Source organism: Leucopleurus acutus (assembly GCF_964270905.1).
Source record: "Leucopleurus acutus genome assembly, chromosome: 8".
Classification (NCBI taxonomy): Eukaryota; Metazoa; Chordata; class Mammalia; order Artiodactyla; family Delphinidae; genus Leucopleurus; species Leucopleurus acutus.
In genome coordinates, this window is record NC_139151.1 from 46,579,864 (window position 1) to 46,596,839 (window position 16,976).

Genomic DNA, 16,976 nt, shown 5'->3' on the forward strand with positions numbered 1-16,976 from the left:
GATGGGGGCACTGATCAGTCTGCCCTGTAGTACGATTGTTTCCATCTGCCTTCGGCTGCCTGGGTGGAGATGCACAGGGAGCAGAAAGTGGGTTTCCTCAAGGGCTGAGAGTTTTACAAGCCTGGTGAGACCAAAGAGCGGGGCCATGGGTGTTGACAGTATTGACGAGGGCATGACTTAAGTAATGGGTCACAAAATTCAGTAACTGTTAATAACTGTTAACTGCTAATAAACTGTTGAGTAAGATATGTCTCATCCTCCTACCCTTACAAATATACCTTCATGATGGTCTGGAAGGCCAAGTTTGAATTTAGAATTCTCAGACTCTAAAACTGGCTCAAGGCTGGCAGCGCCCCCCTCTTCCTATCCCCAGCTCCATCCCCGACTGCAAGAGGCCATGTGTATGAGTGTCTGGACATCACAACCCACACGTCCAAGTACCAGTCATAGCCCCAGGCTTAGGGATCCACCCACTGCAGTGTAGTCTGTACTTGGAAGGAGGGACCCAGAGAAAAGGCTCACAGAGTCCCTAAAAGCAGCCTTGAGACCACTCATTCAGAGAATTCTGGGGTCCTGTGTGCCTGATCTGGAGAGGGGAAGGAAGGTACAGGCTCTGTGAACACAGGCTCCGGGTGGGTACATCCCTCGGCCCCATGGACCTCTTTGCCCTCTGGAGGGGAAGAGTTGGAGGAAAACCAGAGCAGGGCTCTCTAACATTGCTGGGACTTTGGGCAGGGACCCCTTTTGCCCAGGCCTATGGTTAAAATTAACTGATGCAATGATACACAGTACTTGTAGTCTTTGCTCTGTTCCTAGTCTGACTGGTTTCTCTGTGTGTATGTGTTTTTCTTTTCCCAGTGGGCTGTTTATCACCATTCATGACAAGGGCCATCTTGCAACAATGCTGAACTCTTGGCCAGAAGATAATATTAAGGTATGGCCCTGTTTTCTTTGTTATTGCTCTATTGTTGGATGAATCCTTTCAGCCTGGACTAGAGTCATTCTCAGCTAGGAAATGGGCCATTACAACACTGAAGGCAAGACACTGCATCCCTTCCCCAGGCCCAGACCATAGACCAGTTACAGCCGAGCACAAATGCACCACGGAGTAAAGGCTTGTATTAACCAGGCATCCGTGTGAAAATGTCTAGTAGTAGTAGTAGTGGTGCATGTATTGAGTACCTGCTGAATACACACACTGCCAGTTTCCATGGTGGATTCAGGGAAAAATCCAACATAGACCCTCTTCTCAAGTGGCTGACTTTTCATGAGGAAAATAAGACAGAGACACAAAAGATTAACAGGTGGAAGCTGATCAGAGATAAACAAGGCACACTGAAGAGCTGGGGGTGTTCAAGGAGGCCGAGATTACTTTTAGCCTGAAGGGGATCTGGGAAGACTTAGTGGAAGAGGTGACATTGGAGCAAGGCCTTGAGTTGAGGGGTAGAGTTTGGACGGTCTGGCGTTGGAGGGACTAAGATAGAGGCCAGGGACATTCTGCACCAAGAGAAAAGGTTTATGATGAGCGATGTCTTCACACCTGGCCGTACACTGCAGTGTATGTGTTGGGCGGGGGGAGAAGGGACGCATATGCAGAGTGGCAAAAATGAACCTGGCACTGTTTCCTGGAGCATCAATTTTACTTGAAACATTTAAGGAAACTTTTTTATATGTAACAAACAGGATATAATATAGAATGCAAAATTGGTGAAGCTTTGTAGAAATGTGTTAGCCTCTGGCTGTGTCCCCAGATCTCCTCCTGTCATGGGGACTTCTGTGGAAGAGTTTCAGGGACTCTGGATTCTAAGATCATTGTCACTTCTGCAAACAAACGGGTGAAGCAAAATTACAGAACATCTTCTGGCTGCTTGGTGAGGGCATTTCTGGCACTCGAGCGGGGGAGTGGTTGGACCTGACCAAGCCCAGTCTATGTACCTCTCGGGGCAATGCTGGAAGGCTGAGAGCTGTTTGCTCTCAGGCCCTCCCTCCCTCCGTCCCTGCCAGTTCCCTGGGCCACCTCTATCCACCAGGCATTGAGTACAACTTCTCTCTACCAACCTCTCCTTGTGTCCCACCCGCTTCTGTCCCTCTCGGGGGTGTGGCGACATTCAGAACCAGAGCCAGTAGGGCAAGACCTTGGCTCTCAGCAGCCAGGCCTGAACCACAGCTGAGGCCCTTGGACTCCAGTCCTGGCCTCAGTGAAGAGCTCAATTCGTACATCTCTGTCCGGGTGTGATGTGCCCTGTGCTCTTCTTTCCTGCCTATCTGCTTAGACTCTGGTTACATGCAAGCCTTGGCCCTGCAAGTTTTGGTCCCAGTCCCAGAAGAAGCAAGTTTCCAAGGTGTGTCTAGGATGAATCTATAATAAAATCTTGAGCACATTAAGGGAAACCAGCTCACTCGATGGGAAGTTAACTCCAGCCTTCCCATGCTCTGAGGTCCTACAGACTAATCTTTCCTCCTTCCTGAACGGTTCAGCCGTGGTGAAACTTGTCCGCAGTAGGCACTCAGTAGATGCTTACTGAGTTGAATGAACTCAGTAGGTGGACACAATGAACATCTTCCAGGTTATCAGGCCCTGTGCCAGGAGCAGGGAGATGGGGTCTGCACTAACATCTATGGTGCCTCTGTGCAAGCTATGAGGAATTAAAAAATAAGATGAAAAGACACCCCCTTTTAACCAGTAAGAGAAAAGCACTGCTTCCTCCAGGCTGGCACAGGGCCTTGGTGAGGGGCTCATGGGCTGGATTTCAGGTCCCCATCACTCCTCTTGTCAGGGCGTAACTTTACAAAACTGCACCCAGGACTCTGCTTTGAGGAGTGTAGACCCCGACCCCATGTTGCTTCACTCTGACTGGGGAATCAAGATATGAATTCAAAATAGAACCTTGGCTGTGAAGTATCCGTGGACTTCAGCCAACATATTCTGAGAACCTTCTAAGTTCTAAGTGTCTCCAGAGAGATGGAGATGCACCTGTTGTGATTTTAGAGAAAGAGAAATGAGGGCCTTGGGGTCACCCTGGGAGAGGTGGAACTCGGCAGGCCTCAAACGAGGAGAAGTAGCCAGAGCCTCCAGGAAAAGCATAAGTTTCATGAGTAGATATCTGGGCCAGTGCATCTAATTCAGTTGCATTCAACAGCCATTTAGTAACATCTGTTCTATAGGAGTTCTCTGGGGGGCTCAGGGATAAAGAAGGTGCACAGGCCCAACCTCAAGGAGCTTGCAGGCTAGTTAGAGAGACCGACGTGGAAACAATCACAGTAGACTGTCTGTGCTGCCGAAGACAGGAGGCCGAGGATGAGGAACAGACAGGGTGACTTGTTGGCCACTCACCCTGCAGTACCCCAGAGTGGACGGGTGAATGCCTGGGGCCACCTCTCCCCGTCCACCCTATACTCCTGTTTCACTTTGGAGGAGACCAGAGGTCAGTCTCAGAAAGTATGTAGAAGAGTCAGCTCTGGCTTTGCAACCAGGCAGACCTGAGTTCTGGTCTTGAATCTTCCATTTACCTGCTGTGTGTGTGGATAACCTCTCTGATCTCACAACAGGAAATTGTGAGGATTAACTATGATAAAGTCTGTACAACACTGAAGGGCACTTGAATGGACACTGTCATTGCTGGAGGTGGACGAGGCGGCTGTAGCACACACAGCAGTGCAGGGAAGAGGCTGCAGACGCCCAAGGGTGGCCGAGGAGGGGGTCCCCTTACCAGGGAACCACAGACCACAAAAGGGCAGCCAGTCAATTTGGTCCCTAGAGATGTTTGATTTAAAGTGACTTTTGAAAAACAAATTCTTTCATTAGGGAAAGGCTTCCCTGAGCTAACTCCCTCCTAAATCCCTACAGCAGAGTCTGGCTTCACCCCAAATTTCAGAAACATGTAGCCTCGGTGTGAACTCTAGACCCAGTCCCTTTTCTATAATCTTCATAGACCCCAAGTTCATCTGACCCCAAAGTGCCTTAGTCAAAGGGGAATTAATGGGACATTTGGCCAAAAATTCTGAATGGAGATCTTCCAGGCACAGAACATTCTGGAACACACAGTGTTTTATATCCTTTTCTCACAGTGGCTGGGGTCAAAGCAAAGCTGGAGGGAAAACTGTCTAAGGAGACTTGGACCCAAAAAAGGCCAAGAGTTTTTACTTTTGGATCTGTGTTGTGAACAGTATTTACTGGCATCCTGTTTAGATTCCTTCTGGCACATTGGCTGGTCTTATTAGCAATAAAGTCAATTTTTAAAAAATGAAACAAATGTTAGCAGTTGAAAAGGAATTCTTTGAAAAAACTCACCTTAATGATTTTAGTATTACTTTTTAATGTTATTATATTAATTTTATATGCTGTAGCTGAAGTGAGAGCAGCTGTCCCATTTAAAATTTGATCATCTTATTTGCAAATACAATTTTTAAAAACATTGAGAGTCATATAATTGGTAGAAGTATTTTTTGTTAAATTCCCTGGGTGTTTGTGGGGGGTGTTTTCTTAAATTGTCTTAGAGGGGAAGTACTTTCTTTTATTCATCTTTGGATCAACAGAACCTATTTAGCATAGCGACTGATATACAAAAGATAATAAATAAAAGTTTGTTGAATAAAAAAATAATAAAGTGACTTTTGAAAAATTTGAATTCGTGGACAACATTTTAAAATTAAGAGACTTCATTTGAAAAAACAAATTTTTTTTAAACCCTGGATTTCTGACTTCTCTAGAAAAACCGGGAGCTCTGAATATGGGGCGCATAGTTTGGCGTGTGTACAAGTCAAATAGGACTGATCACGTTGCCCCTAGTCTCTACCCTGCCCCATCACCGGCCTTTTGCAGGACGGTCCTTCTCTCTCACTCCAGGACTGCCCTTTCAAAGGTTCAGAATGTTCTAAGCCACAGTTTTTCTTGTTTATTGGTGTGTTTTCTCCAGTTACCTTTAAAAGAGGAGATGAAGAACTCCTTCCCTAAGTAGGGAATCTCTGCTCATTAACCCTTTCATGGTACTCTGGTGCTAATGGAGACTCCCCTTCAGTATTTCACTTGATTTTCACACTGTGACCAGAGTGGGGTAAGGAGTGCTTCTGAAACCCCCCAGGTGGGTCTTGGAGAAGCGGTAGGGTAGGGGCGTGACTTTTCTCAGATGAGCAAGCTGGTGTTAAGCGGTACCCACAGTCGTCCACAAGTAACTGATGATGCCACCCAGGGCCCTGCTGCTGAGCCATCGCTTCCCCGGCTTCTGAATAGGGCAGGCAGGCAGAGTTTTGCAAGGCACAGGTATCTCTGGACCTTGATGTTGTTGGCTGGAGGGGAGGGGTAGTTCAGAGAAGCTTCTGAAACAACTCAGAAGATAAAAGCTGAGTTTCTGTGGCTTCCCAGCCAGAAAGCGGAACTGCAGACTGAGATGTAATAGGAGTAGGCTGTGAGGGAAGTGAGGCGAAAGCTTAGTCTTGGGGACCATGAAGTTTTGTGGGCCCCTCTTGCTCAGGGAGGATGGGCCAGCCTGGCCCACCCAGAGCTTTCCAGCATAAATCACAAAGGGGAGTGAGAACTGCTTTTCTGACTCTTTCCCACAGAGACCATTTCCCGGAGCCAGGAGGAATGGTCAGCTCAGAAAAGCCCTCCTCCCCAAGAGCTTTCCCAAGGTCCTAAATCTCTCCTTCATCCCAGTCCCAGCAGCTTTGGGAAGGAGTTGCTGGGAGGTGGCCGGGTACTGGAGCCAAAGGAGCATCCCCTGCCTCTGGGCACCAGCCACTTGGGCCTTTAAACTTGGACCAGATGTTAGTGCTAAGTGCCTGCCTGTCATGCACACGCCCACTATAGGTTAAACCCCACTCGGGGTCAGCAGTTGGATTTCCTGGGAAACATTCTCTGAGATGGAGATGGGCATATCAGGCAGTGCTCTTGGGATCAACACCTCTAGAAGGAAAGGAAGCAGGACAGGGAAAAGGGAGAGAGGTTGGGCTACGTGGGAGCCATCGGAAGACCCAGCTGGGCGCGCTAGGAGGCTCATGAGTGGGGATGGTCCTTCAGAGTCATCCTGAGTTGGGCCAAGGAATCTGGGCCTTGGTAGCCCTGCATCCATCATTCATTGGTTGTGGGCTGCTGCCCTGGGAACGGGGTGTGACTTTGGTCAAGGTGGCTCTCTCCAGTTGAGGAAGGTCTCAGAATAGGCTCATAGCTGAGGGTACCACTGGGGGAATAACCCCTTCGTTCCTAAAAGGGGAATCTGGGCGGCACAGCACCCTGTCCACCTCACCAGCATTCTGCTAAGTGCTCCACACAGACTAACTCACTGACTTCTCCCAGTGACCCTCCAAGAGGCAGGGGTTGTTCTCATCCCCATTATATAGACAAAGAAGCTGAGAGGTTAGCTCAGCTTTGCTCATGAGGGATGGAACCAAGATTTGAGACCACGGACTGTGCATTATTTGTGTTGTGGAGAGAGAAAAAAGGAGGAGGAAAGGGAAGGATAAGCGGGAAGGAAGGCACAGCAGGAGGAAGGGGAGGGCCTCACACACAGTGCTATGGGCAGCCCATGCCCAGAGCTCCAAGTCCAGGGAAACCAGAGCCAGAGCAAGCAAGGAGGCGTGATCCTCCGATCAGTCCTGGGTCAGCCCCATTGGGTCCACCCAGGCTGAGGGAGGTGGCAGTAAGTCAGAAGCTAGGCGGGCAGAGAAAGAATGGGCCGCACCATCCCTCAGTCGTCTGAATCTCCTCCTCGCCATCTGAAATACTACAGAGGGGTTATGAGTTGTAAAAGCCATCCTAACAAGGAAACTGTGAGCCAGTCCACTGGTAGCTATTGCTGGGCTCTAAAACCCCAGGGTGCTGCTCAAGTTTGCCCTCAGCCTTTTGACCCCGACTTCTCCAGTGACCCACAGCTCTAGCTCCACTGACGTCACGAAAAACAGGATGCGACATCTTCTCTCTGAACTTGCTCATCTACTCCAGTTCTGAATTCAGTCCCATGGAGAAGAGCGTTTGCTCTCTGTGTTGGATCTATGACATTGTCCATCGGTTACTGAGTTCGTATCACATTGCAGGCCCCAGGCTAAGCGCTAAAGAATCAAAGAGGACAAGACCCTTTACTTGCCCTTAAAGAGTTGCTATGAAAGACAAGGAAATATATATAACTGTAATACAAGGAAGAAAGGGATAGGTGCTGTGGGAGAGGAACATGCTATAGGAATGCAGAGTTGGGAGTGATAACTTCCAGAAGGGAAGCTTCATGGACGGAAGTGCCTCTTGAATTGTTCCTTGAAACATGCAAGGAAGGTAGGGTTTGGATCAAGGAGGTATAGGGGTTGAGGTGTAAAATGGCGTGTAGTCAAGAAAACACACACTTTATAAAGATTAACAGCGTTTCAGTTTGGATGGAGTGGATAAAGGGGAAATTCAAAGAGCAGATTGGGCGTAGACCACGGAAGGCCTCAAATGTCAGTCGAGGATGTCTGAGCTTTATTTTACAGGCATCAGGAGCCATCGGAGGTTTGGAAGCAAGAACGTGACAAATCTGGGTGCGCTTTGGAAAAATGCAATGGAGTAGGGAGAATCCAAGAATAGAAAGACCAATCAGGGAACCACTAAAGTGGTCAAGTGAGACACAGATGGGCTGGTCTAAGGTTAGCAATAGGGATGAAGATCATGAAACAGGTGAGAAAAATGGAAGCAGGTCAAATCAGCAGAACTTGGTGACCAATTGACTGTGGTTAACTGATGACAGAAGAAGTCAAAGTAGATTGGGCAGTTTTGAGCCTGGGAGATAGGAGGTAACAGAGTGAGGGAGGACAGCAGAAGTGGAAAGTTGAGAAGGAGAGAAAGGGAAAAGCAGATTCATTTGGTAAAGGACTTGGAGGATTGGAGAGGACTATTGGACATCCAAGTGGCAATCTCTGGCAGATGGTGAGCTGTAAGTGTTTGCTTAGAGGTGACAGTATTTGCCATTGGAATGAATGACAATGTCAAGGTTACAATGCGGTTGAGTTTCTCATGGCCAGACTTTCTTAAGAGCCGCCAAGGTCTCCCCTTGGTTTCCTTTTCATTCACTCATTTAACGTATAATTGTTGCATGGCCTTTCTATGGTGAGGCTGAACTAGAGACAGACGAAACAATTAAAAATTCTACTATGTAATCTTTGCCCCCAATACTAACCATCAATATAATCATACAAGCAGTGACCATTTGCCAATCACTTACAAGGCACAAGGCACCTGGTTAAAATGAGACACTTATTATTTCATTTCATCTTTACAACAAGCTGACGAGTTAGACATTATTATTATTCCCATTTTATGGAAAATTAAAACTCAGGAAAGTTATCTGATGACCCAAGATTACATATTGGTGGGTTATCAAGGAACCTAGATCTGAATACTGGTTATCAGACGCCAAAACCCCTGCCATTAACCTTTAGGCTATTTGGTGAGATTAAATGGACATTTTTTAAAATGTTAAATAAGACCCCAAATGCTGTCACCATCAGATTTTTAAATCGCACCTATGCAGGGCTTGGCAAGCAGTAGGTACTTAATAAATGTCTGCAGAAGGCAGGCAGGCAGACAGGAAGGTTGAGCAGGCCAGGTGCATGGTAGATACAGCAAGCGCCAGGAGAAATCACATTGGGTTGTAACGGGCAGGATTTGCACTGCTGGAGAAAGAGCAGAAAGTGACAGGAATATAGAGGCTGAGAGGCTAGAGATTATTGGTGAATTCAGAGTGTGTCTGACGGGAGTGAGGCCAGTTCTGCTAGAGGGGGCAATTGTGTGTAGAGTTTCAGAAGGTATGTTGGGTTCCTGTCATTAAAGAGATAAGCCTTTTGGACTCTATTTTATGGACAGTTAGAAGTAACTAAAGGCCTTTGAGCCTGGTTGTGAAGCTGTTGCAATAATCCAGCCATTTAGTACTGCAGGATGGAGAGTGGATGACAGATGGAGGTGAGACATTCCCTCGGAGGAGTCAGGCATGTAGTCAAGCACCTTTGGACATCCCCAGGCTGGGGGGGTGGCCCTGCAGAGCCCCGCTACCATCTTTTTTTTTTTTTTTTTTTTTTGGCCATACTGCGAGGCAAGCGGGATCTTAGTTCCCCAGCCAGGAGTCGAACCCATGCCCCCTGCATTGGGAGCGTGGAGTCTTAACCACCAAAGTGCCAGGGAAGTCCCCCCGCTACCATCTTGAAAGGCCCCAGAGTTATAAGGAGAACACCCTGGAGTCGTAGCTGATTTCCTCTGTTGAACTCCGTGTCACTCACTGCCCCTCAGCAGAGAGAAATCTAAGAGAATGGGAACCAGAATAGGGAGGCTTTGATTAGGAGAGATGGTAGAGAAATGCCCAGAGTTTGGGCACTCAGGGGTAGCGTGAAGGCACAGGCTTCACTGGGGAAGCTGCCAGCAGGGGGTCAGAGGCTGCGGAGAGGGTGGCACCAAGGTGGGACAAGACTTTGCCAAGAGCACAGGTGCTTTTTCCCAGCCCAGCCGGGTTGTAGAAAGTGCCCTGAACCAGGTACCTGAAGCCTGATTAGAATCTCGACTTGCCACATACACAAGCAAGGTGCTCTTGGTAAGTCATCTGATATTTCTAAGATAACTGATGTGGAAACATCCAGCACAGTGCCTGGCGGTTGGCTGATACTTAACAAATATGTACAGAGCATGAAGGTCCAGGAGCTTCAGTTTGCTCACCTGTGAAACACAGATAACTCTCCCAGACGGGCCTCCCTGCCAGGGTGGGGGAGGAGCAAGTGAGATGCAGGACGGAGACACTCGCCCTGGAGGCAGGAGACCAATCTAAGGGGGACAGCACGACCTTCACGGGGCCGCTGCGCTCTCCAGAGCCCCCTTTCCAGCAGTGGAGGTGTGGCCTTACGAGTCTCTACACCTGTTTCTACCAAAAGGCAGCACAGCCCTGTGTGCTCTCACCCTGGGAGAGAGAAGATTCCACGGAGTCTGTGGGTGCTGGACCATAAACCCTCCGCAGTAGGAGTGGGTCTTCGTCTCTTTATCGCCGGTGCCCAGCCCACCACTGTACCTGCGTGGAGTAAACTGACCTCTGCGGTGCCCACGGTACCACGCTTGGGGCCAACCAGGACAGCCACAGCTCAGAGCTTGTCCTAAGTCCTGACCCAAAGTTGGTTCCAGTGGAGGGCTGGGTGGCCCCATAAACTCTACTCATTTAGAGATGGAGGGAACCAGTGCTGGAGAGCCAGTTGAGGTGACCTGTAAACAGCTTCACTGTCACCCTGGTGGGTTCTTCAGGGCGCCTTGCAGTCTGACTTTCCATTCTCTCCTTTCGTGGGACCTGAACCCACACACACAGCCTACGTTCCCCCCACTTCTACCCTGAACCTTAATTTCCTTTTGCATCAAATACCTTTCTCCCCAGCTGTACCCCTAATGGATAATCTCCACCTGTCCAAGATGCGGCACGTGTGTCCCCTCACCTAAGAAAGGTTATCCTACAGGAAGTACCTCTCCCTTCTCTCAGTCTCTGCTGCCCTTGAGCTGTTCCGCTGCCCTCACACTTCCCCCCAGAGTCAGTATAACTATACACGTTCCATCTCTCTTTTGCCCGTTAGTCCTTTAGAGGGCTGGGTCCACGCATTCTTGTTTTTATAGATGAGCAAACTGAACCTCCTTCCCCCAGGATTTGGCACACTGTCTTTTGCAAAGCAGGTGTTTCATAAAGATGTATTAAATGAATGAATGAGGGAATGAATAGCCATCATTATCATATGATTATTTCTATCATCACTATCAGCTCCATCAGCATCTGTTAATTCACAGTAGGTAAGCCTGGAACTAGTACTATGTCTAGTACCTACTATGCCTTCTGTGATTTTTTGCCAAAACACAAAGACAATCCCAGTACACCTTGAGAACCCTCCTGGTTTCCCGTGGAATAGTGACCCTAGCAGACGTCACAAGGAGCTCTGGTTTTTACAGATTGGATTTATTATACCCCGGAACAGGGCGGAGAGCACATATATGGGTCTGTAAACCCTGGGGCTGTAGTAGCAGCATAAACGCTTGTTTTATTATCTCCTTTCATTCTGCCTTCCCTCCCTGTCCCCAGCCCCAGAGCTCAAGCTGAGAGAGTCTGCTTAATTTCTTTGAGGGAGAATGACTCGGTGTGGGTTCCCTCCAGCTGTTCCTGCAGGAACAGAACCTCGGAATGCAGGCCGGTGTCTTTCCATCATCTCACCTCGGCGGGGTTTCTCTCCAGCCCTGCCAGAAAGGGGAGGGGATGGGGGAAGGGCCCGCCACCTGCAGTTGAAAGCATCCTTTGGCCTTGTCCCAGACAAGCTGTTTCATCCTGCAGCAGAGGCGGTGGGCGTCCAGTCGACAGGCCTGACGTGCTGTACAAACGAGCACTTTGTCACAGGAGGTGCTGTCCCTGATTGATGGCGTCCTGCTTTGTCTTTCAGGCTGTGGTGGTGACTGATGGGGAGCGCATCCTGGGCCTGGGAGACCTGGGCTGCTACGGCATGGGCATCCCCGTGGGCAAGCTGGCCCTGTACACGGCGTGCGGAGGCGTCAACCCGCAGCAGTGCCTCCCTGTCCTGCTGGATGTGGGCACCAACAACGAGGTAACGCACTGCCTGGGCCGGGAGCCAGAGGGTGGCAGCTGGGATGGCGTGGGGAGCACCTCTGTGTGGTGGTTCTGTTTACAAAGCATCAGGCCATTTCATTCTGGGGTCCCCGCTGCCAGGACACCTCCCCTACATGGCTGTGATGCCAGGACCTCTCTCCTCCCTGGTTGCCCATCCCACTCTCCCAGTCCCATCCTCTCCCCCCAGCCACTGCTGGGTCTTCTTGCTCCCCTACCTCCTGCCAAGGTACCCCCTGGGCGGGCTTTCTGTGCTTCCTTGTCCCGTGTCCCTAGGCAGCTTCCATTGCCCTCATGGCCTCTCTCTGATCCATTAGTGAAGAAAGCCGCTGAGGCGAGAGTGGCTGCTGGGCTGTGTTTTTTCAGCATTTTAGAGGCCAGCTACCCCCGTAAAAGGATTAAAACTCAAAGCGCCAGGACCAAGGGCTGAAATGTCTGGATCAGGCAGATGAGCAATCCTGCAAACCCAGGGAGAGAAACTGACCCGAGCTGTGGCTGAGAGCCACCTGCAGGCTTCCAGGAGGTTTAGGATTTAAGGAGCTCAAACCCCAGCCAAGAGTTTGCTCTGGGTACCACCACTCTGGGTCACGGTGTTTGTGCATGTCTGCAGTTCTCAGCTCTGTGTCTCTGTATCATGAACATAAAAGAATTTCTTCTTGGTGATATTTATCTCTGGGTTTAAAATCAGTGCATGTCCATCTGAGAAAAACGTTTTCTCATGTTCATTGAAAAAACTCCAGAGAAGTATTAAAAATAAAATATTAGTCACAGAGCCAGTAATAATCATTGTTTACAATTTGGGATATTTCTTTCCAGCCTTATCCCTCTGAAACGTTTATTAAAAACAAAATTAAGTTTATATTGCATATACGGTTTTGTATCCTGCTTTTTTAGGTGTAACGTATGTCACGAGTTTTCTCCCAGACCACTAGCCATTATTCCACAAGGTCATTTTCATAGCTGCCTGGCGTATCACAATTCACGTAAGAAACCCTCCACTCTTGGACATCTAGGTGGTTTCTAGTCTTCTTGCAAATATAATTGTGCTGTGGTACCCGTTTTTGCAGATCAGTCTTTCCATCTCTGATGATTTCCCAAGGATAAATTCCTAGAAAAGGAAATATTGAAGCAAAGGGAATGGTCATGTTTTAGATTCTCGATTCATATTGTCAAAACGCTTATACTTATTTGCATTCTGAGTTGATCTTTCTCTAGAAAACTTGTTGTGACTCTGCATGGCCTCCTTCCTCCCTGGATGCCACACAACATCCTCATTTCTAAACAAGAACAAGCACTGTAGCCTCTAATGAGAAGTGATGCTTATTCAGGCTTCATCCACAGATACGGTCAAATGAAGGAGCAGCAGACAGACCTGGCTTCAGAGCTGAGAACTCACGGGGGTGGGAGGGGGAGGAGGGAGGACAAGAAGAGCACGCGAAGTGCTGGCCCGGCAAGCAGGGACCCTGGTCCCGGTACCCCTGACAGCCGGGTGAGTCCCTGTACCTGTCTAGATACCATCCCCTTCTGGTACAATTAGGGCCTGGACCAGAAAGTTACTAGGTATTCTCCCACTGCTAAATCTCTTCTCTATATGCCTCCCCACCAGACGAGGAGAAGGGAGGCTGCATGGTGGTACAGCCTTATAGCTGCTCATTAAGACCCATCTTCAAGGTCTGCTCTGCACTGTGGTTCCCCTCCCCAGCCACACGCCTGGGTTTTGCTGAAATTGTCCCTCAGCCACAAAGGACATGTGTGGAACCGCACAAACATGGATGAGTATAGCAAACTTTGTGTTAGTTATTATTCCCATCCATCACCTCCTGCCATGTTCCAACTGGATTTGTTTGAGACCATCTCTCTCTCTCTCTCTCTCCCTCCCTCCCTCCGTCCCTCCGTCCCTCCGTCCCTCCGTCCCTCTCTCTCTCTCTCTCTCTCTCTCTCTCTCTCTCTCTCTCTCTCTCTCTCCAAAAAGCTGGCTCTAGGCAAGAAGTGGAACGGCTTGAGACTGATTCTTAGGCCATTGCATCCCTTGGGAGCGTGTTGGTTGCCTCTAGCAGATGCCTTAGATCTTTTGTCACTGAAGGTCCAGCACTCAGCAATGATGTGCTAAAGTTTAGAGTTAGTGCCAACTTGTAGCAAACCCACCAGAAAAGATGGTGAGAAACTATGAGTAATCAGGGCCAGGCCCTTTTCACAGACCACCCTGTTTCAGCCTGACAATAACCCTGTGAGTGGAGCTCAGTTATTACCCTCTTTTTACAGCTGAGGAAACTGAGGCCCAGAGAGATTAATTGGCCCAAGAAGATCTGCTGGAAGTGGCAGGAGTGGGTCCTAATCCACATGAGCGTTCCTCTCCCCACACCATACCACACTGCCTGCCCGGGTTTTTGTTGCTTTATGAGTAAAGATTATGTCTTGACTTTTAGAATTTTTATTACTAAAGTAACTTTAAAACATTATTCAGAATTTTAAAAGGAGAAGGAAATGGCATTTCTCCCACTATGCCACATTTGTGCTCCTGTCCGATGTTTCTCTGTGCGTATACATAGACGTAGATACAGTATTACCTAATTAATCATACTGTGCCCCTAATTTTGTTCTGATTTCTTCAATGAAGATTATTTTGTGAGCACTTTCTCTTTACTTATTTTTTTAAAGTTTATGAAGTGTTTAGTAGGTGTCAGGCATTCTGCTAGGCTGAGGGAGATACATGAGAGCCAGGCGTGGGTGGAATCTTTTAGTTGTCAGTGTTTCAACACTGTCACCTAATCGATCATTTTAATGGCTCATGTGTTACGTCTCCTCAAAGTGTCTGCTTCTCCCCCCTGGGGCTTTCGGCCTCTGCCTCAGCTCTCCCTCCTGGGTGTGGAAGGGAGAGAGTTTTGGAAGGACCAGAGGAGTCCCCAGCTGAGGGGACAGGGCACAGCCTGACCTGCCATGCAACACCACAGACGAGAGAGAAAGCAGTGTTCTCCGTGTCCAGTAAGACCTATGCCAGCACCTGCAATGGCCAGGCATAGTTCTGGGCACTTGTATATTTCAATCTCTCTTTTTTTTTTTTAATATTATTATTTTTTTTTTTTGGCTGCGTCGGGTCTTAGTTGGGGCATGCAGGATCTTCGTCCAGGCACGCGGGATCTTTATTGTTGGGGTGCATGGGCTCTTTGTTGCAGCACTCGGGCTTCTCTCCAGTTGTGGCTTGCATGTTTTCTCTCTCTAGTTGTGGCACGTGGGCTTAGTTGCCGCGTGGCATGTGGGATCTTAGTTCCCCGACCAGGGATCGTACCCGCCTCCCCTGCATTGGAAGATGGATTCTTTACCACTGGACCACCGGGGAAGTCCCTCAATCTCATTTCGTTCTCACACCAACTGTATGAGATATTGTTCTCCCCTTTTTACAGATGAGGGAACTGAGATTGACACACGCTAACTACTTACTTCAGGTCACACAGCTCGAGGTTGACGCACGTTAACTACTTACTTCAGGTCACACAGCTCTAAGTGTTGGAGCTGGGATTTGAACCCTGGTCTCTCTGGCACCAGAGTGGCCTTGTCTACTGTGGCACACTGCTCCAAGACGTCAAGTATTTGTGTCACAGACTGGGTAATGAAGACTGAGAAAGTAGGTGTTTCACACAGTCTGTGTTCCATGGACACTCAGGATCAAACTAGGGCACACCGGTGCCATTTTCACAGCCCTCCCCCGCAAAGAAAGGTGAACTTCCTCCAGACCTTCTTCAAGAAAGTTACAAAGAGGCCAACATTGGGAAGACGGAAGACAGTGATTTCTGTCTTTTCAAATGCATTGACTATGTGATCTTCCACACTAGAGTTCTTTTTAAAAAATAATCAGTTTGCAAGATTTTTCCCCTAGAAGTCTGGGGGCACATCTCTCACCCAGAGCAAGACACAGCAACAGGAGAGGGAGGCTCTGCCTTGCAGCTTCCGTCTTACGTGGCAGTGCAGGGAGGGTTGCTGCTGTGAGGGCTTTAGTTTCAGAACAACTAGACCATCTGTGTGTATGTCTCTATAAAAAACTTCTGAGGCAAAAGGAGCTTTAATCAGAGTCAAAGAAAACACCCCTCCAGGTTTCCTGTTGAAGGAAAACATCTGCTATCTACAGCCCTGAAACTCTGAGTCACTTTTACCTGCCGACACCAAGGAGGTTTGGAAAAATAAATATATGTGAGACGTGATCCCAGGAAGGAGGGACATCCCGTGATGAAGTTCCAAAGGGCCAGGGGGAGGGAGCCCCGCTCAGTTAGACAGGGCACCTGCTCAGGCCCTCCCTCCCTTGTGTCTGTGTGTGGATTGATTTGTACATCTTGTTTCATATACACACAGCAGAGTCACAGACTGTTCACATTAGATGTCATACTTACTAGATATTATATATAAATACTTCTCACTCAACCCCCTCGTTTCACATGGGAAAAGGGGCCCCAGGGCAGAAATGGCTTCTGCCAGGTTTGAGTCCAAGCCCAGTGCTTGGCCCACTCTGTGCTAAAGGTTCTGTGGGACAACCCAGGGCTTGGCTTCTCCTGCGGAAGTCTTGAGCCTCAGTGGATTTTCCTCTCGAGGTGATGTGAAAGTCTCTGTGGAAATGACTAAAGAGGGGGATGGAGGGGACAGATCATCAACAGAGCCTGGTAGACTGTGCCTTGGGTGTTACTGGTTGCTGAGGCAGCATGGGATCGCCCACAGAGCTGGGTATGGAAGGGTTCCTTCCACCTGGCAAGATTGTCTTTATCGCAGCTCATAAATAGTCAGCATTCACCCGTGTTGCCATCGGGCACAGGCTCTCTGTGCACATGTGACCGGTGAAGGGGCCCTTCCTAGGGTCTTTGTAGCTTACCCTTGGGCTTAACTGAGCTTCCAGAGAAATACATGGTGGGCATAACTGTCACCCAGAGGGGGAAAGTGCACCATGTCCACACCGTGAACCCAATCCCATTACCTCCCCAGACCCCCAGATGCTCTCTGAGTAACATCTTCATGTGCCCGTTGCTCTGCAAGATAAATATTTTTCCAGACCAAGAGGTTCGTCTCTCTTCCAGCTTAAACCCAGTGCTCAATGATATGGCAAGTGAAGACGAGCCAGCCATTTTGCTTTCCATGACGTTTAGTCTGCAAGATTTTTCACCTTAGAAAGAGCCGGGCACACAGCCGTGGAGGGTCTATTCAACTCCCACAGCAGAGGAGGAAGCTCTGGTTCATTTGCTTTGGATAGAGCCTTAACCTGAAGGCTTACTTGGTGCCAACGGGAGCTTGGCAACTACCTAGCAGAGGGGAAGCAGCAGGCTCAGAGGGGAGGAAGCTGATCCCGCCTGGGAAGACCCCTGCTCTAGAAGCTGCTTCCACCAAATTCGTTTTGTGACCTTAGGCAGT

The 16,976-nt window shown here is 48.8% G+C and overlaps 1 protein-coding gene across 1 annotated transcript in view; it reads left to right on the forward strand.

Annotated features, from left to right (window-relative positions):
* ME3 (malic enzyme 3) overlaps nucleotides 1–16,976 on the forward strand; it is a gene marked incomplete at both ends in the record, with an annotated part of 199,014 nt that overhangs the window by 133,137 nt on the left and 48,901 nt on the right. Inside the window, 2 exons of the mRNA XM_082844916.1 lie at nucleotides 859–934; nucleotides 11,407–11,568. Of these exons, the coding sequence (XP_082701042.1) occupies nucleotides 859–934; nucleotides 11,407–11,568 (238 nt within the window). The remainder of the gene's footprint in view (nucleotides 1–858; nucleotides 935–11,406; nucleotides 11,569–16,976) is intronic.